Source organism: Numenius arquata, chromosome 8 (assembly GCF_964106895.1).
Source record: "Numenius arquata chromosome 8, bNumArq3.hap1.1, whole genome shotgun sequence".
NCBI classification, from domain to species: Eukaryota; Metazoa; Chordata; class Aves; order Charadriiformes; family Scolopacidae; genus Numenius; species Numenius arquata.
In genome coordinates, this window is record NC_133583.1 from 21768009 (window position 1) to 21790920 (window position 22912).

The 22912-nt window shown below is 44.2% G+C and overlaps 3 protein-coding genes across 10 annotated transcripts in view; 1 reads left to right on the top strand and 2 right to left on the bottom strand.

Annotated features, from left to right (window-relative positions):
* Window positions 1–484: 484 nt before the first annotated feature.
* MKRN2OS (MKRN2 opposite strand) lies at window positions 485–5557 on the bottom strand. 2 transcript variants are annotated; one of them, XM_074152385.1, is made up of 4 exons: window positions 5334–5557; window positions 4985–5034; window positions 3840–4002; window positions 485–1181 (listed from the first exon to the last, which is right to left on the bottom strand). In XM_074152385.1, the coding sequence occupies exons 1-4, from the start codon at window positions 5537–5539 to the stop codon at window positions 1016–1018; spliced, it is 585 nt and encodes a 194-aa protein (XP_074008486.1). In that variant the 5' UTR covers window positions 5540–5557; the 3' UTR covers window positions 485–1015. The 2 variants fall into 2 exon arrangements, with proteins under 2 accessions (XP_074008486.1, XP_074008485.1); XM_074152384.1 differs by having other exon boundaries at window positions 485–1235.
* Window positions 5558–5616: 59 nt separating this feature from the next.
* MKRN2 (makorin ring finger protein 2) lies at window positions 5617–17434 on the top strand. 2 transcript variants are annotated; one of them, XM_074151571.1, is made up of 8 exons: window positions 5617–5731; window positions 6749–6877; window positions 8770–8948; window positions 9723–10027; window positions 11494–11708; window positions 13237–13347; window positions 15013–15157; window positions 16283–17434. In XM_074151571.1, the coding sequence occupies exons 1-8, from the start codon at window positions 5706–5708 to the stop codon at window positions 16424–16426; spliced, it is 1254 nt and encodes a 417-aa protein (XP_074007672.1). In that variant the 5' UTR covers window positions 5617–5705; the 3' UTR covers window positions 16427–17434. The 2 variants fall into 2 exon arrangements, with proteins under 2 accessions (XP_074007672.1, XP_074007674.1); XM_074151573.1 differs by lacking the exon at window positions 6749–6877 and having other exon boundaries at window positions 5706–5731.
* Window positions 17435–19382: 1948 nt separating this feature from the next.
* Window positions 19383–22912, bottom strand: part of RAF1 (Raf-1 proto-oncogene, serine/threonine kinase) — an 80662-nt gene continuing 77132 nt past the window's right edge. For all 6 annotated transcript variants that reach the window (XM_074151565.1, XM_074151566.1, XM_074151570.1 and 3 more), the window contains 2 exons: window positions 21544–21678; window positions 19383–20597 (listed from right to left, as the gene is read on the bottom strand). In XM_074151565.1, the coding sequence (XP_074007666.1) occupies window positions 20457–20597; window positions 21544–21678 (276 nt within the window). In that variant the 3' untranslated portion in view covers window positions 19383–20456. The remainder of the gene's footprint in view (window positions 20598–21543; window positions 21679–22912) is intronic.

The following is a 22912-nucleotide window of genomic DNA, read 5'->3' on the forward strand; positions in this document are numbered from 1 at the left end:
GGGGGCAGGGTTTATGCAGCTCGTGTACACAAAAGTGTAAACTAGATATGGACAAAACCCCAGTCATTTATGATTACTTCTCCACCTTTGAAAAAACAGGACTTGCATCTAGACTAAAATCAGCTTACTTTGCAGAAATTAGTAGAGTGGAAAAAAAGCTGAAATTATTTTCTTAAACCAGAATGTAAGTAAATAAAGTGAAATTGCACAAAATTATGGACTGCAGAATTTTGACCTCAGCATACACTTCTGTGTAATGTACAATAGGTAAAAGTGCTGTTGGAGGATCTTTTAAATTTCTTTTTGTTAAGTTCTAATGTTTTAACTCAGATAAATCCCGAGGAATCTGTTGCTTATTACAGATACTAACAGATACAGACACTAAATTATTATCTTTTAATACGAAGCATCTGTCTTGGTTTGAGGAGTAAATGTGCGAAATGTAAAGAAGAATTGGAAAAGAAATGTATCTGGCAAAGAGGCTGGATTTATTTGTTGGTATATTTATTAGTAATTAAAGTAAAGGAAAATAACTGTGCATGTAGTGAATCTGCATTAAGTCATTGACTTTGGATTTCAGCAGCACGCAAGCACAAATTCCCTTTTTTCACTCATCAGTAGACAAATGTGACAGGAGAAAAAAACATTTTGGTTTGCTATAGCTTAAGCTACCACAGTTCATTTGTTAAAACCCTTAATTACAGCAGTTACGATTTCTGGTATTAAGTGTCTTGACAGAACAGACCATATAAATGTGAATGTAAATAAATAGGAGAACATTTTTCTGTATGAATAGTTCCCATAGAGATTTTCTTTAGTGTGTACATTGTATGTTATTTCATTCAAATGCCCAAGTTTAGTTTCCTGATCCTTCCATGATGTGCAGCTTCACATATACAGTTAATTGTGTTTTTAAATACATCAAGTAGATCGGGCATCTGAAACCCTGAGATTTGGAGTCTTTAAGACTTCCTTTTCCTATTGCATGTTGTAGATGTTTTAATACTTGTCATTTTCAGCTCTGGTCCTCTTGATCAGGAAGGGGTACAATGTAGAACTCATTAGCTGTTAGCTCCTGATGCAGAGTAATGTATTTGGAAGCTTTCTTTGTCTGTGGGATCACAAATTTCTCTGTGAATTCACTTTTAGTCATTTGCCGTTTCCCTTGTGCGGTCAGTACCCTGTTAATGAATGCCAGTGCGTAAGTGTAGCAGTTATGATCGTGTTCTTCATACCTAGGAAAAACATCTTGTTAGTAAGAGTTAGTGCTGATCCATTAATTACTGCGCGTGGGGGGATATTTTACTGAGTGCAATAAGGAAGCACATGCTCTCCAAGAAATATTGCCACTTCCCTTTAATGCTGGTGCTTAAATATATTCTATTCATTGTAAAGTGTACTTTCCAGCCAGGGATACTAGAAACTGTAAAAAAAAAAAAAAAAAAAAAAAAAAAAAAGAGGGCTGCCAACTTTACAATAATGAGTTCTTATTTTTTAGACTTACTAGGCTTTTACCTTGTTAACCTTTGCTCTTCCATGTATTGTTATTCATTATCTTGAAAACGTCTTCCTGCAGCAGTAATGTTAATTGTGTGCCACCATGAGCACTTCTTTCAGTGTAGCGTTACCTTGGAAGCTTACTTAAAATCAAGTAAATTCTATGGCTAATACGTTGGTTGATACAGTTGCTATATAGTGTGCCAGTCAAACTCCCATTGGCAATAACTTGTGACAATTGTGCAAGGACAGAAATACTCACTGAATAAGAGAAGCCATTTAAAATGTTCTCTTTTCTTTATTTTTTTTTTTTTTTCATTACCCTGACCCAGGAGCACACGGCACTTACCTGTTCTTTTCACTCTCAGAATGTTTCTCAGATTCTCCCAAATGTATGATGTTGGCCACTAACCGCTTCACTAATTTATTCCATTCCCTCCCCCACATAGTGCTGCTTTTTCCACGGACCTGTGTTTGATATGGACCTGTTTGCCATCTGCCTAATCCTCAGCCTTCTTCCATAATTGCCTCATCCCGTGACATTTTTCCCTTTTTCTTCCTAGCCCTGTGACTCATTCCTTGCCTTCCACTGTCAGTGGCTCCATGGTCCCTGTTGCCACAGTGAATCTTCTGCGAGGTTTGCCTGTCAGCCCTGGGAATTTACAGGGTGTTTTTGCAAGATCTGAAGACTATGGCTGTCAAAAGCAACCCTGGGACCCTGAGCCCAGTTCCAGACAGGTCACGGTTTTCTTCAAATAATTGTTAAAGAAAAATAATCGAGTAACTTAAAGAATGGCCATCATCACTGTGCAATGCAAAATATCTGGAAATGACATTTGGGAAGTATGTCTTTATATCCTGACAAGTAAACCCAGTATCTCTCAGTAATTCAGTCATTTAAGATACTGTTGGTCGTGGCTGTGGCCGCTGTTCTTTGCTGCTGTTCTTTACCGTCCTTCCAGTAAATGAAAAGCAATCAAGAAAATTAGAATCAGGCTTGGCCTGAACCCAAAGGAGTTACAGGATTAGTTTAGCACAGTTCCTGTCCATTGAAAAAATAAACAGAGGAGTTAATTTAACATTTAAAAAAAAAAAAAAACAAGTTCAGTTTTCAGCAGTTTAGTGGTCATTGGTCTATTTGTGGAAAAAGTAGGTCACTTTGTCAGGAGGCTGCAGACTAAGGAAAACCAAATAAAAGTTTGTAGAAGAGATGCACACATCTCCCCACCTTCTACCAATGCTTTTTTGACATCAAGTTAATTTTAGTAGTAACGGTACGGCACTGGGAACTGTAAGAGTATTAGAGAGACACAAATACTGTTGCCCTTACAAGGTCATGGACATTTAAAAATTCTATTCTAGGTCAAATTCTTTCATCTCCTGGTACTGGGGAAATAACACATTATCACATTATCTCTGAAATTTTATAGTCGAGTGCATACAGAATTGCTAAAACCTGCTTTTGATTTGTTGTGGGATTTTTTTTCTTTTATATAAGATGGCATTTGTGTTCATTAACTTAAACGATTCACAGGCCTATGCTTGGATGGGCTGTCTGTTACATGTGCTGTTACTGAGGAGCAGGCCAAGGACTGGTGTTTCCTCGGAACAGGCTGCTTGGTCATCAGCAGGCTCCGTGACGTGGCAGCACATGTTTTAGCCGGGCTAGGCAACTCGTAACACTGTCATTGGGCATTAACCTCAAGGAAAGCTACAAAGAAGCGAGTGTTCTCATTCGAACATACTGATTTAATTCAAAATATGTGGAAGTCTTTCTGCATTTAACTATCCAAAGCAATGTTACGAACCAGCTGGAAGAGCTGGAAAAGAGCCTGAGTGTGTTTCCCATTTCTGATCACTGACAACAAAGAAGTCATCTGGATGTATGATCTGGGCAAGAATCCCACCAGGCTGGTCAGCCAGAAAATACACCTCAAACTACTGAGATCTAGAAGAAATAATTATAGAATTGCGCCTGGACTTTTCTACTTCTGTACTTGGCAGCGTACTCTTAAAGGTAATGTTTCACTGAACTGTTTTGGTTTTTTTTTCATGCAAAATTCTTTTATTGCTGAAGAAAACTTCCCTAAAATGATCACGTTTTAGAGCTTTCATATTCCATCAGATGAGTTTGTTACTTCCGACTTAAAATTACTCTTTCTCTGTTTAGGAAGGCCACTAAGTTTCAAGACAGCCTGACACTGTTGGGCTGTTAGAAATCCGTGTTCTAAAGGAGCAAGGCTCTGAATGAACCACAAGCCTCACAGGATCTGAAGCAGAATAGCCCCATTTATCATCCCAGACTAAAAACTCCTGTTGCACCCAGTTTTTAAACTACATACCTGTGAGGAAGCCAGGCCTCTCCCACAGAAAATTCCTCTAGGAGCTTATCCCACTCCTGAAGAAGCCCAAACATGTCTGGTTGTACTAGTGGGATACTAATGCACTGTTCCCATCCAGTTTCAGCTCTGTGAATGCCCTCTTCGTTGTAATTATACACCACCCCTGAAAATGAAGAGCAACAGATTGTCAAGGAATCTCCAACAGATTGGTGAATCACATCCATATCCTTTTTCTTAAGTGATAAAAGCTACTACTAGTTTTCCACACTGCCGTTCTTCCTTAGACTAGCTATCCCCTAGCTTCCCATCACTGGCCACAGAGTAGAAAATGCAGTGCTTGCTTTTAATCAAAAACCTGTTCTCCTTTTTATAATGTAATTTCAGATGTCTTTTGATAAGGAAAGCAACTTAAGGATGACCAGGCTTCTTTTTTAAACCCACAAATTAGACCACTTTTGTATTAAATAAACATCTCAAGTGCGATTTTACAAGGTGGGCCTACTCTTGGAGAACCCGATAGGATTTTTAATGTGGGGATTTATTTTTTTTATTGGGGTATTTTTAGAATTAGCAAAAAAATGTGTTTAAGTCAACATTTCCTGAAACTTCTTTTTAAAAGTAGGCTGCCTAACTTTTTTATTTCCCTGTGTCAGGAACAGAAGTCACCTGTCACTTCCATTCTGTGCAGCTCCTCAGCACGAGAGGTCTGTGGCTTTGATTTGAAGCTCTGTGTGCTCACTGCTGTGAGATGAGATAAATTCTTGTACTTGAGACTTTTTGATCTTTATGTGATGCTCTTTTGTAGCGAACAGCTAAGCTCCCGGTTCTGGTACCTGCAGCAGGCTGAGGAAGCACGTTCTTCAACAGCAAAGTGTCAGATACGTGGATGTTACAGCGTTTTTAACAGGTACCAGGTGCTGCCGCAGGAGCAGAGGTGGCTCTGAACTAACTGCCATGTAATTCAGATGATCCTGGGCAGACCTAAACTGGGCGTACAGCCTAAATACGAGGTATGGAAGATGGGTAGTGCTTTGAAAGGCAACTACAAAGTGGTTTTGGCAGTGTTAGGTTAGCGGTTGGACTCAGTGATGGTAAAGGTCCCCTCCACCCTGGACGATCCTATGATTCTACAAAGTGTTTTTTACCGTGACTGTTGGTTATGCCAACATGAAGGTCGGATTTTCCGTCGTATCCTCTGAAAGACAGACAGTGGCGTTGGTGATGGATGCCAGCATCGCTCGTCCCCCTCAGATAGGCCCCGTCTCTGTCCCAGAGCAGGTGCCACCACGGTGCTACCCGGGCCCGAGGTGTGGAGGGGGGAGGCAAAACCCTACTGAAAACCTGGAAAAGGCGGGTTTTATTTCCAGAGAGGGGTCTGGTCGGTCAGTTCCCGGGCCGGGCGAAGGCCCTTGGCAGGGGGGCGCAGCCGGGCCCACAGGCCCCGGGGAACACAAGGTGGAAGCCGCCTCCCCCCGGTCCCGCGGCGGGCCCTACCCGAGGAAGGTGCCGGCGGTGGGCCGCAGGAGGAAGGCGCGGGGCTGCCGGTGGCCGTGTCGGAAGGGGCTGGGCAGGCGGAGGGGGGCGGCGGACAGCCCGGCGCCGCGCAGGGGGCGGCCGCAGGCGGGGCAGCGCGGCGGCGGCCGGCGGCAGAAGATGTCGGCCCGGCAGTGCCTCACCCGCAGGATGGCGGCCTCCGCCATGGCGCCGCTCCGCCCCGCCGCCCCGCCTCTCCATGGCGGTGGCCGGGCGGTGCTCCGGCCCGCCCCGCCCCGCGGCCCGGCGGTGAATGGTGTCCGTGCGACGGAACCCCGCGGCGCGGCGCGGGGAGCGGCCGGGCCGGGGCGGCGGGGGCGGAGCGGGGCCAGGATGAGCACCAAGCAGGTGACCTGCAGGTGAGCGACCGCGGCCCGCCAGGCCCCGCCGGCCCCTCACGGCCAGGGCGAGGTGGCGGAGGCCTCTCCCCCGCCCGGGCCTACCCCTGGGCCCGGCCCGCCGCCGCCTCCTCGGGCTGGCGTGGCTACGGCCGCCCTGGCAACGAGCCCGGGCCTCGGCCCCGGGAGGCGGCGGCGGGCCGGTGCTGGCGGTGGGGCAAAAGAGGTGTCACGGCGCGGCTGGGCCGCCTCCAGCCGGGAGCCCCGCTCTGAGGGCCCAGCGCCGCCGCCTCGGGACGGGAAAGGCTTTCCAGAGCTGCCTCTGGGACGGAAACCCGTTCGTGTCCTCATCTTTGCTGAAGAGGCTTCTCTGAACAGCCTCTGGCCCATCTGTCCCGATCAGACACGGGACTGATTTCCCTTCTAACGCCTGGGAAAACTGGGCTTTTGGAAGACTCTAGCGTCTGAATTTGTGACAATATTTACTTTACAGCCAGCTCTGGTGTGGGGGATTCAAGGTCTCAGTGTTTTCGAGCTCTCCGGGTGCGGGGATGAGGAGGAGCGAGACCCAGGCACTTCACCCAAGCTGACAACAGCACAATAGCACATTCAATATAATTTAGAAAGTTTGCTAAGGAGTTCTCTCTCTCTCGATGGCACTGGTCCAGAGAACTCCTTGCCCTGGTGCTGGAGCCCTAAGCCCTTCCCTTCCCTTCCTCCCGAAGCCACAGCACTCATGATGTCCCACATTGGCTGTCCCTGCAGGGAGTACACGGCTCCCTGTGATGGAATGGGCTGGGGAAAGACCTTGTGTGTTTTATATTGGTATCAAGATCAATATTGGTGCTTTAGTATTATTAATGTTAATTATTTAGTGTTATTCTACTAGATCTGTTTGTATTTCAGCCCTCGGGTTTCCTTGTTTTTTCTGATCCCCTTTCCCAGGTGGGGAGAGGTCATGGGGTGAGAGAATAATTGTCCAAACGACAATAAATTGTTCTGGGTTCCTCAAGCCATAACGCCCCCCTTCTCCCCCAGGTACTACATGCAAGGAGTGTGTCGGGAGGGAAGCAAGTGTCTCTTCTCGCATGACTTATCTACAAGCAAATCCTCTACCATCTGCAAGTATTACCAGAAGGGACAGTGTGCCTATGGAACTCGGTGCAGGTAAAGACCCCACTCCTTTCGGAACAGCGCATTCGGAAGAACTGGGCATAATAATCACGTGCAGTCAGCTTTAAACCCCAGGGAATCAAAGATGGAGAAAAGATAAGACTTTTTTAACGACAAAGGAGGGAATGAAATAATGTGTTACATAGGAGTTTTTTCTCCCCTGACCAAAACCAGGTTGTGAACGCGATGTTGTAGTTTTACTCTGCCTTGGCTTCACCAGTTATTTTACTCTGTAGAAATTAAGCTTCAGGTTTTACATATTTTATTTTTTTTTATCCAGTTCTTATTATAGTAAAACCTATTATATACAAAAAATACCTGCAGCTTCACATGAAATAGCACTTGGCACCGTGGTTTGCTCTCTGTGTGACTGAAGTGCCTGGAGCCGGGTGGTGTTTCAGCAGCACCTCACTCAGGTCTCCTGATGTAGCCCATAGCCTCCCTGATGTGGATTCTAACACCCAGTTTTGAGGACTTTCAGTTCTGCCGTAAAGCAAAGCGTTTTTCTCATGCTCCCTAAAATTTGGCGTGAAAGCTGAACCAGTGCCACACCTTTTCCTGAAGTCTTCTGGTTAAAACTCCTTGAGAAACTCCTTGTGAATATTCTGCGTTAGTTACTGTTGTTACATTCCAACAGGGACGTGCCACAGGGCAGCATGGAAATTTTTTTTGGGGAAAAATTCTGGTCATGGATGAGAAGGCTGTGTTTGTACCTTCACCTGACAAGAATGGGGGATCTCATGGCGTTGCTGTGATTGCAGTGGCTTAGTTGTATTTCCTTTCCTTTGCTTAGTTCACGACACCAAATTTGGATCTTTACTGCACTGATTGCTTCTGCTCTGCTGCTGGAGTGTGTTTCTGTAGCTTCAACACGTTTCGAGTCCTTTCCTATCCGTATGCAAATACTGCATCTTCTGTGCTGGGGGAGCATCGAGTCTAAGTGCTGCTGCTTGCAGGGGGAGAACGAGATCACGAAAGGTTGCTCCTTCCTGATGTTGCTTCTCTGAGAAATGCCAGCAAACCCGTTTGTGTGAGGGGTTGACGAAGAACTAATTTAATATGCATATGAGTGATGTTCTTTCAGCAGTGCTGGCTGTCTCTGGAGAAGAAAATATAGGTGTGCTTTGAGAGGCACCCATTCTTTGAGGCTGGGAAACCTTTTACTGTGGCTTTGAAAGAGACTGTTCAGTCAACTTCAGAACAATCCTTTTTTTAAAGAAAAAAGGAGCTATTCAGTTGTATTTTGTTTAAATATTCATTTGGGCTGTGTACCTCCAGCATGCAAAATTTAGCCTTTTTATGGAATCATAGAATCATAGAATTGTCTAGGTTGGAAGGGACTTCTAAGATCAACCTAACTCTGATAAAACCTTTCACTAAACCATGTCTCTAAGCTCTGTGTCAGCTCTGTGTCTTAAATACCTCCAGGGATGGTGCCTCAACCCCTTCCCTGGGCAGCGTGTTCCAAGGCTTAAGAACCCTTTCGGTGTAAACATTTTTCCCAATATCCAATCTGAACCTCCCCTGGCGCAACTTGAGGCCCTTTCCTCTTGTCCCATCACCTGTTCCTTGGGAGAAGAGACCGGCCCCCCCTGGCTACACCCTCCTTTCAGGGAGTTGTAGAGAGCGAGAAGGTCTCCCCTCAGCCTCCTTTTCTCCAGGCTGAACACCCCCAGCTCCCTCAGCCGCTCCCCACAAGACTTGTGCTCCAGACCCCTCACCAGCTCCATTGTCCTTCTCTGGACACGCTCCAGCACCTCCGTGTCTTTTTTGTGGTAAGGGGCCCAAAACTGGACACAGCCCTCGAGGTGGGGCCTCACCAGTGCCCAGTACAGGGGCACCATCACCTCCCGAGTCCTACTCACCACATCTCTTTCCTTTTGCAGGTATGATCACACCAGACTCCCTGCCCCAGGGGGGGCAGCAGCCCCTGCGCCATCCCCCCGCTCCTCGGCCACGCTGCACAACCCTCGCCACCCTCCCGAGCAGAGCGCGCCCATCATCCGGAGCAAACTGCACGAGACGGGCAAGCGGGAGAAGAAAACGCTGGTGCTCAGGGACAGAAGTGAGTGGGAGTGGTGCTGTGCCTCCTCCTCCTTGCTGCTTGGTGGGAGTCAGGTCATTTTTTCTCCCTTTGTTACTTGAGTTTCATGGAGAGCTGGAGAGGCGCAGACAGACTTCATACCTGATGAAGCCTCTTTCCTGGAAATGCTTGTGCCCGTCAGTAGCTTTTAATGACCATGTCAAGCTTGACTGGCTTTTAGCCTGGCGTTCCCTAAAGGATGGTTGTTTTTTTGGGAGAATTTTTTGGGATGGTTTTTGGGTTTGATTTGGGGTTTTTTTGGTTAAAATATCTCTGCCCCTCGGATCTTTATGTGCATTTTGTTCTCAACATGAAGGCATTTGAAACGGTGAGAAACCTGGCTGCTTTGTGGCACGTGGAAGATTGTGGCAGCCCTTAGGAACACAAGCACGGAGCCATCTGTCCGTGCTTGGCAGTGGGGGCAGAGGAGCCGAGCCCCCCCTCCGCCTGCTCTCTGTTCTCACTGCGGCACCTTATGGACCAATTGCCCTCATCTGAAATGAGAGGGTTTTTTAGCCTATTTGTAAACAGAAAACAGGTGGAGAAATCTTGAAATCGAACTTTTCAGTAGGTAGTTTGTGAAAATTCTTGTGATTTGTGAGTAAAAGGGGCTTAGAGATGAGAGGAAAATTTTTTTATTTTTTTTTTTTTTAAAAAAACCCACCTGGTAATCATTGGAAACAAAGTACGTAGAGCTTCTTGTGTGGGTTTTGTGCAGTGTCTTGTATAGTTCATATTATGTTTCTGTTTCCTAAGATCTGTGTGGCTTGAATGAAGAAAAGCAGAAGCCCAGTGCCACGAGCGAGGTGGTGTGTTGCAGTGACCAAAACGATAACCTGGAAATGAAGCCCCACTCGTATTTGGAAGCTATTTGCAGCGGGCTGGAAGATCCGGTCGCCGGCAGTGCCTGTGCGGATGGCGAGCAGCTGTGTCCTTACGCGGCAGCGGGAGCCTGCCACTTCGGAGACCGCTGCCTGTACCTCCACGGGGACGTCTGTGAGATATGTGGCTTGCAAGTACTTCACCCTTTCGACCAAGAACAGAGGAAGGCTCACGAGATGGTAATATTAGCACGCAATCGGTGCGAGATTTGCTTTGCTCAGTGCAGGATCTGGTTTGTTTGCTCTAAAATCCAAAGATGTGTTTTGTAGAAGAGCCTGTTGTTCCGAAGAGCTTTTGTTTATCTAGCTGTAAAACGATCCTAAGAGAGATGTGTTCCAGTATCTAGGGCTTAATTGGTAGTGATGATGCAGGTAGCCTTTTACAGCAGCTTTTTTTCCCATTTCATCCTTATGGGAAACTTGCCGGCAGCCTTCTCCCAGAGCACCCTAAAACTCTACCAGGAAAATGTCTTTTGTAGCTTACACGATGTCTCAGTGGTACATTATGTGCAGTGGGAGAGAGGAGCTGTGGGCTGCTGGTGCATCCTGAGAGAGCACTCTGCTGAGGGACCCCTTCACACATCTCTTGGTCGTGGCTGATTTCAGGGCAGGGTCAAGTAGGGGCAGACTCAATGGAGTACGAAGGTTTTGGAGCTGAACTTGAAGCAGGATGGCTGGAGGGACCAGAGGAGGAATTAGCTGGGTAAAGACGTCCTTAAGGGGCTGCTTTTTTTCTCTGCCTGGCTACCAGATTTAGATCAGGTACAGAAGTTCTCAAGGCTGAGGAGGAGAAAGACCGGCAGCGTTAATGGTTACTGAATCATGAGTCTCTCCAGAGTCTGGAGTAGAATCCAAGGGGTTAAAAAACTCTGGTTTTGTGCGAGCAGCATATACTTGCAAAACACGCTGATGTAGGAGTTCCCACTTCTCCCGGGAGCTTTTTGGTATCTGGCACGGTGTCCTGTCACCACTGCTGCCAGGTGCTCAGCTCCAGAAGCAGAGGTGGGTTAGAGGAGAAGGTGCAGTAGTCAAAGTGCTGCTACTAATGCGGAATTATTTTATGTATTTTAAAGTCTTTAAATTTGTTTGTCAAGTCCTGAGAACTTTGAAAAGCAAGAGGTTAAACTATGCAGGTGTAACCACCAGCTCACCTTGTAGTGCTGAGAAACTTTCAGCTGTGAAGGTGGTTATTGACTGTCACTGCTGGGATGAGAAGTGCTGTAGGAAAAGCCTGTAGTAAGAGACAAGTAGTAAGACCCCCTGAACGAGGGTAAAGCTTGATATCCGGTCAGTGAGTGTGGCCTTAACGCTAAGGAGAGTAACATCTTGAGCATAGCACCCATCGTGGACCCAGAATTAGATGGTTTTAGAGGTATTTGTGCAATACCTGTTCCATGACAGAGATACAGAAAGGAGTAAATGCTCGGGCAGCCTTGTTTCTGATACTCCCGAAGCTGCAGAGGACGCTGAAGGGCTGAAATATGTGATTGGGTTTAATGTTCTTAAAATTAGTAAAGGGTAGGAATGGTGCTCTTAATGAGTGTACCTTGTTTTTCTGTAACAGATCCTTTTCATAGACACGTTTGTTTTACGAGGAGCGGGCTGTTATGTGGATGCAATAACCAGTGACATCTCTCCCGTGACAGATGTGCATGGCGACGTTCGAGCACGACATGGAGAAGGCCTTTGCCTTTCAGGCAAGTCAGGACAAAGTGTGCAGTATCTGCATGGAAGTGGTGTACGAGAAACCGTCGGCCTCCGAGAGGCGGTTTGGGATCCTTTCCAACTGCAACCACACCTACTGCTTGTCTTGCATCCGGCAGTGGAGATGTGCCAAGCAGTTTGAGAATCCCATCATCAAGTAAGTTCGTGGTCTCCAGAGTCCCTTCCCCGTGGCCTGTGTCAGTGAGGAGGGGTTCCGTAGCTGTAAATACTGACGTAGCCATTAATAAGATCTGAGCTCAGAAAATCCTGGTCCATGCACTGGCAAATTCCGGGATGTTGGAGTGTGGCTGTGAGAAGAACTACCTTCAGGACCAGTAGGGCACATCAGTTATCCTTTGGTAACAGTTTATTTATGGGCTGCAGTCCTGTATGGGAAGAGCTTGGCCCTTTGTGACTTTGCCCTCTCTCGTTGCGTTGACGGTGGGGCAGAGTGCACAGATGTGGACTCTGGGGCAGCTGAGTCAACCTCTGTCCTTCACAATAACCTGGGTGCAAAACCAGTGACTCCTTTTTTTCTGTCTATGTGCTTAATTACTGGATTTTTCTCTAAAGTATAGCTTACCCAAGCTAAATCTCCCACTAATCACACATCTGTCTGTATCGGAGTAAATGCCTTTATCTTCTAGCTCTTTAAAAAAAATGTATGCCAAACATGCTTCTTATTAGATGAGATTTTAGATGAGGATTTAAACCATCCGATTAGGGCAATCTCCTTTTTTGAGCATCTCTTTGAAAGCTTTCTCAAGTTACAAGCATTCTGAGGAAAAAGTGGGAAATATTTTCAATCTGCTGCCAAAGCAGGCTTTTCTGCACAGCTTTCATTATAAATTTCACTGAGGTGAATGTTAGCTCGTTAGGACGTAACTTGTATTGGAGTCGAGCTCTTGCTGGACAGGTACTGAGATATTCTGCCTACAGTGGGGCCTGTGAGGGTTTGGGGTTGGTTTTTTTTTTCAGAAACAGAGCCCTGGAATCCATTTTGAGCGTGGATTAAATACTAATACAAATCCTTCAAACGTGTTTTTTACATTTCTCCATAATGGTGAACATGCCGGTTGTTGCAAAGTGAATCTAAAGGAGGGACTTGGATTAGATCTAAAAGCCCTTCCTGCTGGGATCGGGGTGTTCTGTGGGACTTAGGGGCAGGGGGTGATAAAGCCTTTCCTGGGCCTGTTGAGGTACCTGGAGTTGTGTATTTGATTCTGGATCTTAGTTCCTCGTGTAGAAATCCATCTCGTAAACCCACCAAGTGAACAACTCGTCGCTGCTGGTAGAGGTCAGATTTCAAAAGGCTTAGAGACCTTCCTTTGTCTTTTTTGGAGGGGTTTGGCTTTCTGCAGCGTAATAGTCACGGTGTGTTTCTGCACATTGGGATCAGCAGATAGAGTTTCCCTCTGCGTATTGAGGAAATACCTGTTATGTTTGTTCAAGTCTAGAAAAAAATGCAAGGCAGCACAAGCCCTGACTGCCCTGAATCGGGTCATTTCAGTTCAAACGAGTAACAAAGGTGCCCGTGTGCTGTAGCGATGCGTGAGGAGGTGTCTATGCTTCGGGGTGACAAACCAGCTCCCTTTTCTATGGGACGCTGCTCTTTCTGGCAAATTTACTGAGGAGTATTGCTCTCAGAAGGTAACGGTGTTCCTTTTCTGTCTTGCTCGGTTCAGGTCCTGCCCGGAGTGCCGTGTGATATCCGAGTTCGTCATTCCCAGTGCCTACTGGGTGGAAGACCAGGAGAAGAAAAACGAGCTGATTGAAGCGTTTAAGCAGGGAGTGGGGTAAGTTCAGTAACCACGAACGCTGTGTGCGTTGTCCTTAGGACAGATACACCGAGGCTTAGTCAATCAAAATGCCAGTATTTTTAAACTATATCATTACAAACCATTCTACAGGGAACTCTTAATATCTGTTAGCGCTTTTATTCGGCTTTGTGACTGCCACGAAAAGGTCTGTTGTGTGATTCTAGATCAGAAATTATTCAGACTCACTGTGCTTTGAAATGTCGAAGCTATTTCCGTTTTCTGTTGATCCCTTAGATGTAATTAATTGCCTGGAAGGTTGTCAGTTACTGAGGAAAACAAATAGGGAAGGAAAGTGTAATAGTCTCTTGAAATACGGGATAAAAATTGATGGGGCCTTTGTATTGTCTACTGGAAACGGAAAATACTACATGACTGCATTCTTCAGCTACATTTTGTTTTCAGTACCCTGTTGCTGGCATGGGTTTTCATTTCACTTCTCAAGGACTTTGAATTGAGGGTAGAAAGTTGCCCTCAAAAGCCGGGCCTTCTTGCAGTTTGTAAATGGCCACGTCTCAGCGGGGTCAGCTTCTGTGTTACTGGAATAGAGGTGCCGGGTTGTGTCCCCAGCTGGGTTTGGCTCTTGGCAACCGGTTGTACAGAGGAGAACACAAAAAGGGGTTTTGCTTAAGAGCTCAGCTTGAGGCTAAGATACGGTGTTGGAGAGAGAATGTCTGTACCAAAGAGGTTTTTATGGATAGAGCTCTTGGTGGTCAGTTTAATTTGAGGATTTAGTATTGCGTGGAATGAAGAAATGCTAATAAAGGGGCATCTAAGGGAAGAGCAGGGGGTCACACCAGCACAAATCCATTCTGATTTATACACCAGCGCAGGGTGAAAAAAGTCCAACCTAGAAAGGTGCAAGTCACAGAGCACGTCAGTTCCAAACCAAGGCAAATTCATTCCGCTTCTAGTGCACTGCCTGGTTGGGGGGTTGGGTTGTTTGGGGTTTTTTTGGTTATTGTTGAGCTTTCTTCTCCATTTAGTTGCTGTTTGATAGGCTGTAGGTTTGATAGGTGTCTTAGGAATCAGTGCGTATTAAGGGGACAAGTTCAATGACATTTTCTCTGTAGTTTCCTCTGTAGATGTTTGTTTTTGTAGAACAACCCATCAACCCCCCGTGCCCGAGCACGGTTGTGCGCCCATTGTAAGGAACACCACCGTTAAAATTTGCTACACGGCTAGAACGGCTTGGTTGAACTACAAAGCTGACAGAAACCTGTGACAATACTTTGTTAATTTAAATCTTCCAAAGGAGATGGTGAGAGGAACTGGTTCATAAACACGTAGCGGCAGAAAATCCAGGGGAGGATCGTTGCTAGAAAAATAGCAACGTATTTGTTCATTATAATGGAAATGCACATGTAGGATCGGTGGTCTTTGAACATCCTTCGCTTTCCATGTCTTAAGATATAGTTTAATTTTTTTGACTTATGATGCTGGTCTTTTATGTATTTCTTTGTTCGCTTTTAATGCCATGTATTAATCTATTTTGATTGCTGTCAGGGGACGGGAGGCCACAGCTCTGCGTGGCGACGGCAGCAGAACTTTGCATCCCCAGCCCAGGGATTAGACCAGCAGCCAGGGAGCGTGAACTTCCTTACCAGCTGAAGGCAGTAACTCTCTCTCTTCTAATTAAATCAGGAAAAAGCCCTGCAAGTACTTTGAACAAGGGAAAGGAACTTGCCCCTTTGGAGGGAAGTGTCTCTACCTTCACGCTTATCCCGATGGGACACGAGCTGAACCGGAGAAACCACGGAAGCAGCTCAGCTCTGAGGGGACCGTGCGGGTAAGGGGATGCACCCGTCAAGGGTAATTAAAACCACGTTTTCCATGTAAAGTGTACGACTTACTTACTTAAATTTATGTTTCATACCCTGCATGGCCTTGGAGAAATGAACTTCCCTTGAGGCAGAGGTTTGTTATTAGGGAAAGGAGAAGGCACCTTTTATTTAATAGCAAAAATTTATTATCGGTTATCTTTTTCAACCAGTCCTTCTCATGGCAAACCTTTCTTCAAAGGAATTCTGCTGTTGAAGTATTAAAAACATCTCATGTCCCTGCAGATAGCTGGAAGTAAGACCAAAAAAGTTAAAGCCTTCTCAAAAAACTCATTATGGCTTGGCCTACTGATTTAATGGTGATACAGCTCGTTAGTACGGGGCAGTCAGAGCTCGCTGTGGCCATACTCTAGCGCTAAAGAGTGTTACAGTGTTTAAATTCAACTTCAATAAAAATAGTTTAATTTCTTTGTCTTATAATGCTGTTCTTTTATGTATTTCTTCGAATTTAACAGTGAATGTTGCTGAGAGTATTAGTAAATCATAGAATCAAAGAATCGTCCAGGTTGGAAGGGACATTTAAGATCATCTAGTCCAACCATCAACCTAACTCTGATAAACCATCACTAAACCGTGTCTCTAAGCTCTGTGTCAACCCGTCTCTCAAATCCCTCCAGGGATGGTGCCTCAACCCCTTCCCTGGGCAGCCCATTCCAAGGCTTAAGAACCCTTTCGGTGTAAACATTTTTCCCAATATCCAATCTGAACCTCCCCTGGCGCAATTTGGGGCCATTTCCTCTTGTCCCATCGCCTGTTCCTTGGGAGAAGAGACCGGCCCCCCCTGGCTACACCCTCCTTTCAGGGAGCTGTAGAGAGCGAGGTGGTCTCCCCTCAGCCTCCTTTTCTCCAGGCTGAACACCCCCAGCTCCCTCAGCCGCTCCTCACAAGACTTGTGCTCCAGACCCCTCACCAGCTCCGTTGCCCTTCTCTGGACCAAACCCAGCTTTTCAGTCTCTGACTCTTTTTTTTATTATTTTTTTTTTTAAATGCAGCAATAAGACTAATAAGGGGAAATACTGTGCTGGACCCGTGACAAGCACTGGTTCACGCTCAGGCACTTTCTTCTATTCCAGTTCTTCAATTCTGTTCGTCTGTGGGACTTCATCGAGGACAGAGAGAGTCGGACTGTGAGCAGCACAGAGGATGGAGTCACGGAACTTGGAGACCTTTTCATGCACCTTTCCGGGGCTGACGGGGATTCCGCCACTTCTCAATAAAGAGCCCCAAAGGCGATGTCTTCTCCGGCGAGCGAGCTGGTGGCGATTCAGCCGTGCTTTTACTCTCTGCGGCACGCTTAAGAGTGACCGTGCCCCGTGGTTTACTTGTGCAGTCCTGGTAAAGTTTTCAGATAGTTTTGGGGTTTGTTTTGTATGGCAACAAAAATCCTAAAATATATTTAAAAAAGGTTAAACTGATTGCATGGAAAAAAAAAAGTCCCTTAATCCCAAGAGGGTTTTCTCCCTCTTTGGCCTAACGTGCGCTGTCTCGTGAGCTGAGTGGTCATGTAAATACAGCTCCTCTCTTTACCATTTAAAGCTTAAGCTGTTCAAAACTTGCTACATCTATTTTGGGTGCTTTTTTTTTTTTTTTTTTCCCTTCCCCTCCACTAAATCAACTAAATGTATATCCACAAAAAGCCACTGGGAATAACCGTCAGTGGAGTGTTTTTTTTTTTTCTTCCTTAAAAAAGAGATTTAAGAACTAATACACTATACCTCAGAGTAGCGTTCAGAATCGAGTTTGCTGTGTTCTTACGATGAGTGTTGCAGTAGCGGGGCCTGGACCCTGCCCGGCTCTCAAATATTCTGCAAATCTTTAGGTTTTGACTGTGTTTTAAAATTATTTAAAGAAGTGTATATAGTGGCAGGAAGCGTCCCTCAGAGCATCCTTTGTAAGCAAATACAATACAGGCAGAGCAATAGAAATGACAGGATTTTGGAAACTGTATCATGAGAGCAAGTAGTTACTGTAATAGTAATAGTACATATAGTAATAATACTGCAACAGTAATAGTTGAATTTATTTTTTTTTTTCCAATTTAACTAGTTCAGATGTATTTAACAGGAAGGGAAACCTTGATTCGGTTAAATGAAGTAGCCAAAATTAAATGAAGTAACCAAGTAATTTTTCTGATCATCTTATGTCGGTGATCTTAGAGTTTGCAGCTCTACAACATTAATTGTTTCTTTTTGTAACTGAAAATTATTTAACTGCTGCTTTTCTTAAAAAAAAAAAAAAAAAAAAAAAAAAGAAAAAAGACATCTTAGGCTGTTCTATCTCCGTGTGGCTGTGGCATAGCCAGAGGTCCCTTTTTGACATGATAGTAGTTACAGAACAGCCCCGTTTCCAGGCTGCTGCCCTCCCTCAGCCGGGACACAACTGAGGAGGCTGCCGAGGAACAGCATCGAACAGCAGAGAGTATGAGCAGAATTAACCAGTGGCTTGAGGATAAGACTGCCTGCCCTTGGAAAGTTGCTCGTTTGCTTAAACAGTCGAGCATTGCAGAAAACTTTTCTGTTGAGGCAACAGAAATTACTCGTACTGTGAGGCAAAGCGTATTTAAAGACACTTGTGCAAACCCCTTAGGTCAGCAGAGCAAACGGGGCACTGCTGTGACAGAGAGAAACTAGGATGTGGGTCGCTGTCACAGAGCAAAGAGCAGGAACCGTGATCTAGGATTCAAACACTGTTCAATGGCACCAAATTAGTGACTGCAGGATTATCCCGCTTCGGCTCTTGGCTGGCATTTCTGGGTCAGAACTGAAGCCCAGAAACATTCCGGGTGGAAATACTGCATTTCTGGGAGGGTTCCATTAGAAGAGGGGAGCTCCCCAACGTGCCAATTCTGTTCTCTGTTCTGGCCTAGGAATGTCACTTTTCCACAATTATTTTCATCCTAAAGTTAATTTTTAACAATACTTCCTGCAAAGGCCTTAGCTTGTGGCTGTTCTATAACCACGTACTCGTCAGCCTCTTTTTAAAACTGGCATACGAAGGCACCAGTAAAGCTCTAAATCCAGTAAGTCATATTAGTGTAATTCTTCATCACTAATTACAAGGGTGAAGGAAGAAGCTTCCCTAAGAGAGATGCAAGTCCTACAAGAACAATGTTCAAGACATACTTTCTACCCCAAAATTGTGTCCCTGCTGCAGCTTGTCTCTAGCTGGTCTTGCACACCTTTTTTTTTTCCCCAGGGAGAAATATATTCAGTAATAAAATACACCCAAAAAAAGCCCACGGAGAGGGTGTTTGCCTCAAGACGACACAAACCAGGTAACAACAGTCTGAAATTAAAAAGATCACTTGTTTTTCAAAGCTACCTACAGACAACACGGAGAGAAGTTTTAATGTAAGAGCCGTAAGATTTAAACTCAGATCCCTTAAACTCTTCACGCAGCAGCTTTCATCTACTTTGACGTCAAATGCTGGTCAAAAAAAGCCTATTTATCAAAAATATTTTAATTTTTCAAGAGACACATAAACTGTTTTTAAAATCAGGAGTTAATGGTTTCTTTTTGGAAATCAGAACTAATGTAAAAGCAGCTTACCCTTTCTCCTTTCCCCCCCCTTCTTAAACTCTCTCTCTTACTACAGTGAAGGTTAAGAGGAAAGATAAAATAGTTAAAATACCAAGAATATTATGAAAAATAATGCAGAACTATATGGAACAGTTTCCTTCAACCCTCAATTTACTTTTTCAGCAAGCAAACTTTACGGTCGTGCTCAATTACCACCAAAGGATTAATATTCTCGTTGTATGATATTCTGAGGACAAACAGTCTAGATATTATATAAAAAAAATAAATTCTTGGATTAAACCACCTCTTTTTTGTCAGCTGTGGAGTTCAGCCAAGACGAAGCACTTGCTTCCACCCATGTAAACAACAGGTTCACAGAAGAGCAACACAAGACAGTGAAAGCACTTGGTAGTACCCGTGTGGGTTCTTAATACATAGATGCTGCTGAAAGATTATTACAGTAGAATAAAAACTATATTGTTAAGAATGTGATTGGAAACCTATAGGTCATCGTATCAAGTGTGTTTTTACTATATTATCTATCCCAGTAACTTTTTAAAATGACTCGGAATGTCATTTTCTGTGGGTTTTTTCAACTCTAGATGTATATGTCAGAACTATGGATTACTACATTAAATGATGACATTGAATCTTAAACCTAAAATTTAATTTATTTTATTAAAATAAGATAATCAGAGGAACCTTGGCTTACAATAAATGCATTTTCTCAGGAGCAATAAAAACAAAATTAAAACCCAAATCAGCAAGAAAAACTGTATATGCTCAGTTTCCTCTTGATAGTGCATCTCTCAGACGACAGCTTCAGATGGGATGAAGACTACGCTCGTTTTGCAGAAGTATACGCATAATGTTAATTAGCCTCTTCTCAGCCACAAAAGCCCGTCTTTCCCCACTTACCCCCTCCTCGGGCTGCGAGAAACAAGTCAATAGTACCAAAAAAAAAAAAAAAAAAAAAAAAAAGCTGCTGGAGTTACTGCAGGTGACCATAGCGAGCCTGGCCAGCTTCCTTCTCTGAGCAGAACAGTTCCCAATAGATTCCATTCTTTTGCAAGAGTTTTTCTTCTATGTGCAAAACTATTGCAAAAACTATTTTGTGTTGAATTAGCATTTTAACTTATTTCATTGGCTTGATGAAAGCTCTTAGGCAGGAGCTGATTTCCAGAAAGTTGTTTTTGTTTTTTGTTTGTGGGTTTGTTTTTTTTTTTTCCTCTTCCCTCAGTCTTGTTTGCAGATACCCATTTTGGGCAAAACTGCCCCAAAATGAAGTGGCGAATGGCAGGGGGCAATCAAAGAGCACCGTAACACGTCATCTTTCCTCACCGCCGAGGCAAGCCCTCCTTGCTGTAAAATACACCCATTTATCAACAGATTCAAATCAATCCAGAAACACTGCCAAAGAAACATCCATCGCTTCCGTGTATGGGGGAAAAATAAGGCTCAAGTGCATCTATTAAAAAAATAGTAATAGATCTCTTGATTTATAGTCTGTTAACTATCCCAGTAAAAGAAACTGTAGAAAAAGGCAATGTGGAGCTGTGTCCCTGCAGGGTAAGAACTGCAGAAACCCTTAGCAGCTTGTTCTTCCAACTGGGGCGCCGGTAAATCCTGCTGGCACTGATCCTGTACACCGAGGCCTTAAAAGCACAACTCGTGTCCCTTCCGTCCCTTCCCCGTCGCTGGAGAGGACGAGGGGAGGGGGTCAGGATCCTAGAACACGGGCAGTCTCGTGGACGTTAACGTGCATGAGTTTATGTCCTCCGTGTGGGCGGCGCGATGCAGAGAGGGCTCCGAAGCGCTCCGGTTGATCTTGGGTAAAGAATGTTGCAACAATTCAATGGATGACAGTATCTGGGAGAAACACACACAAAATGAAAAGAAGGGTTGTTAGAAAGAGCTGCTTGTCTTTGTAAGTCTTCAACCTTCACTTATTATGACTTTAGGCACATCCTTAAAAGCAACAACATACTCTGGGGAGACACTGAAACCCTCACTCTGGGAATACGCCAAACAGTTTCCTTGCTATGAGGAGTCTGAGTTTCAGAGGATTCATTAGTTCACAGACATTACCATCAATTAACAAGCATCTGCCCAACTCTCCAGCAGAGGAACAGGGAAAGAATTGCATCTTCTGCCTGACGCTCTGTTAAAAACCAACACTTAGAAAGAACTTTTTAAACAACAAAAGTTCTACTTGATTGTAACGGCAAGAAGTTACTTTTCCAAAACCTGCTGATAGTTAATCCCAGCTATTTAATGAGTATACGAAAGTACCTTCATCATCCTCACAGTGACAGGAAAAGGTAAAGTATCCTTTGTAAAAATGCCCAAAAAATTCGCTACATGAATTTAAATCCCCCGGGGGATTTTGTTTGCTTGTTCATGGCTGTGGGGAAGGAAAGGAGGAACAATCTCTCATTTCCCTCAAACCTACACCACAATGTAAATACAAAGACAGATTTGATTTTCACTAGGTTAGGGGTTTTTGTTCTTATCTTTTTCTCTTATTTCTAGGTCAACTGTTGAAAAGCCAATTGCTGCAGTGTTAGTCTAATGCTGTTTCAGTGCATAATATTATTTAATTACCTTTACAGGAATTATGTACAACCAGAATTAGGACCTGCTTAAGGGAGATGGGTTGTGACAGATGCACATATGAATAAAGACCAAAAATAGGCTGCACTTCATTCCTACCTCTACCTTCAGTTTCTCAGCCAAAGCCTGTATCCCTGGAGAACATTTTGTGCGCCAGTTTATAAAACGCTCTGAAGCTGCTACATGCAGAAAACACACTTACTTGTGGAAACAGAGGTCGTTCTTCCCTAACTTTCTTCAAACAATCAGCTACAAGCCTCTTCATCGCCTTGGGGCAGTTCTTGTACAGTTTGCTGAGGTCTGGCGACGCATACCCTCGGCCAACCATGAAAATGATCTGAAAAAGAAGCAGGAAACCAAAGTCATAGAAGTTGTTTGAGTGGTCGATAGCTTTAGCGTCCCAAAGTGATTAAACCTGAGGACCAGAAGCACACACACCCGCAGGTACTTGTAGATTTGTCCCAATCGGTTACCCGAAATATCACTAACGCAGCAAAAAAGGAAACGGGGTTTGGTTTGGGACAACAAAAGACACCATTAGTGTTGGAAAATACATTTTCTGGTTTAGTCCAAGTTAATCTGGTCATTGTTTAGGATTGTCATCAGGCTTCAGGAAACTTAATAGTTGACTACTTAGTATTGGTACAACTGTTACCTGGTAGAACGGTGGTAGGTTTGGTTGTTTGAGGGGATTTTGCTTGTTTGAGGGTTTTACTGGGGGGGAAATAACTCTGCTATTGATTCTTTTTCAACTAATGTTGTCTCAGAAAAAAAGCAAACCAAAACCAGACCAGAAAACAAAAACATCAATATAATGTTGCTAAAATAAGGCCTCAGTGTTGTTCTCCAGGAAGTATTCTATCCCTCCCCGGAAAACCTACTTGGGGGGCAAGTGTCACATGTTTTGTGACAGTAATAATTATTAAAGCTTATATTAATTTAATATAATATATATAATTTAAATATTATGAATTAAACCACATTCCAATATCCCAATTTGCAGACAACATTAAAAATAAGAAAAACTTCTGTAACAGAACTGGCCTCTGCTACTTGGAACACAGACTATATAACATAATATGGGCTAAAAATCTCAGTTAGTCCCCATACACATACACTGCTCATTATTACATCTTAATGTAAAAAAAACCCAACAAAACACACAAACCACCACTGAGGATCAGCAAAACGGAGATCTAAGATCTAACAGTCCTGAGATCGTGCCCCAACTGCACTTGCTAAGCCAGAAGATGATTCACGTGAAGAGAACAGTTGAGGTTTCTGGCCTTAATCTGCTTTCTAATTACTGGTTAACTGACATGGGGAGATCACACCTGAGTAACAACTAAATCACACAAATTAACACTCAATACTAAAAGGTTTGACAATAGACACTATTTTTTTTTCTCACTTTGTAAAAAGCACAGAATCCAAACTTGCTGATGTAAGAACAGCGCATTTCACATCAAAAGGGAAATTTCACATCACCGCAAAGATATTAATCAGGACTTTACTGATGTAGCAAGAGCTTTAACCCATTAATAAATTAACAGAGCACTTAAAATGTTTAT

Coding starts and splice junctions, on each gene's coding strand:
- MKRN2 (XM_074151571.1), top strand. CDS start 5,706: ATGAGCACCAAGCAGGTGACCTGCAG. Junction 5,732..6,748: donor ACCAAGCAGGTGACCTGCAG/GTGAGCGACCGC, acceptor CTTCTCCCCCAG/GTACTACATGCAAGGAGTGT. Junction 13,348..15,012: donor GCGTTTAAGCAGGGAGTGGG/GTAAGTTCAGTA, acceptor TAATTAAATCAG/GAAAAAGCCCTGCAAGTACT.
- MKRN2OS (XM_074152384.1), bottom strand. CDS start 5,539: ATGGCGGAGGCCGCCATCCTGCGGGTGAGGCACTGCCGGGCCGACATC. Junction 4,003..4,984: donor TGGCATAACCAACAGTCACG/GTAAAAAACACT, acceptor CTTCATTTTCAG/GGGTGGTGTATAATTACAAC. Junction 1,236..3,839: donor GAGGCCTGGCTTCCTCACAG/GTATGTAGTTTA, acceptor TGTTTTTCCTAG/GTATGAAGAACACGATCATA.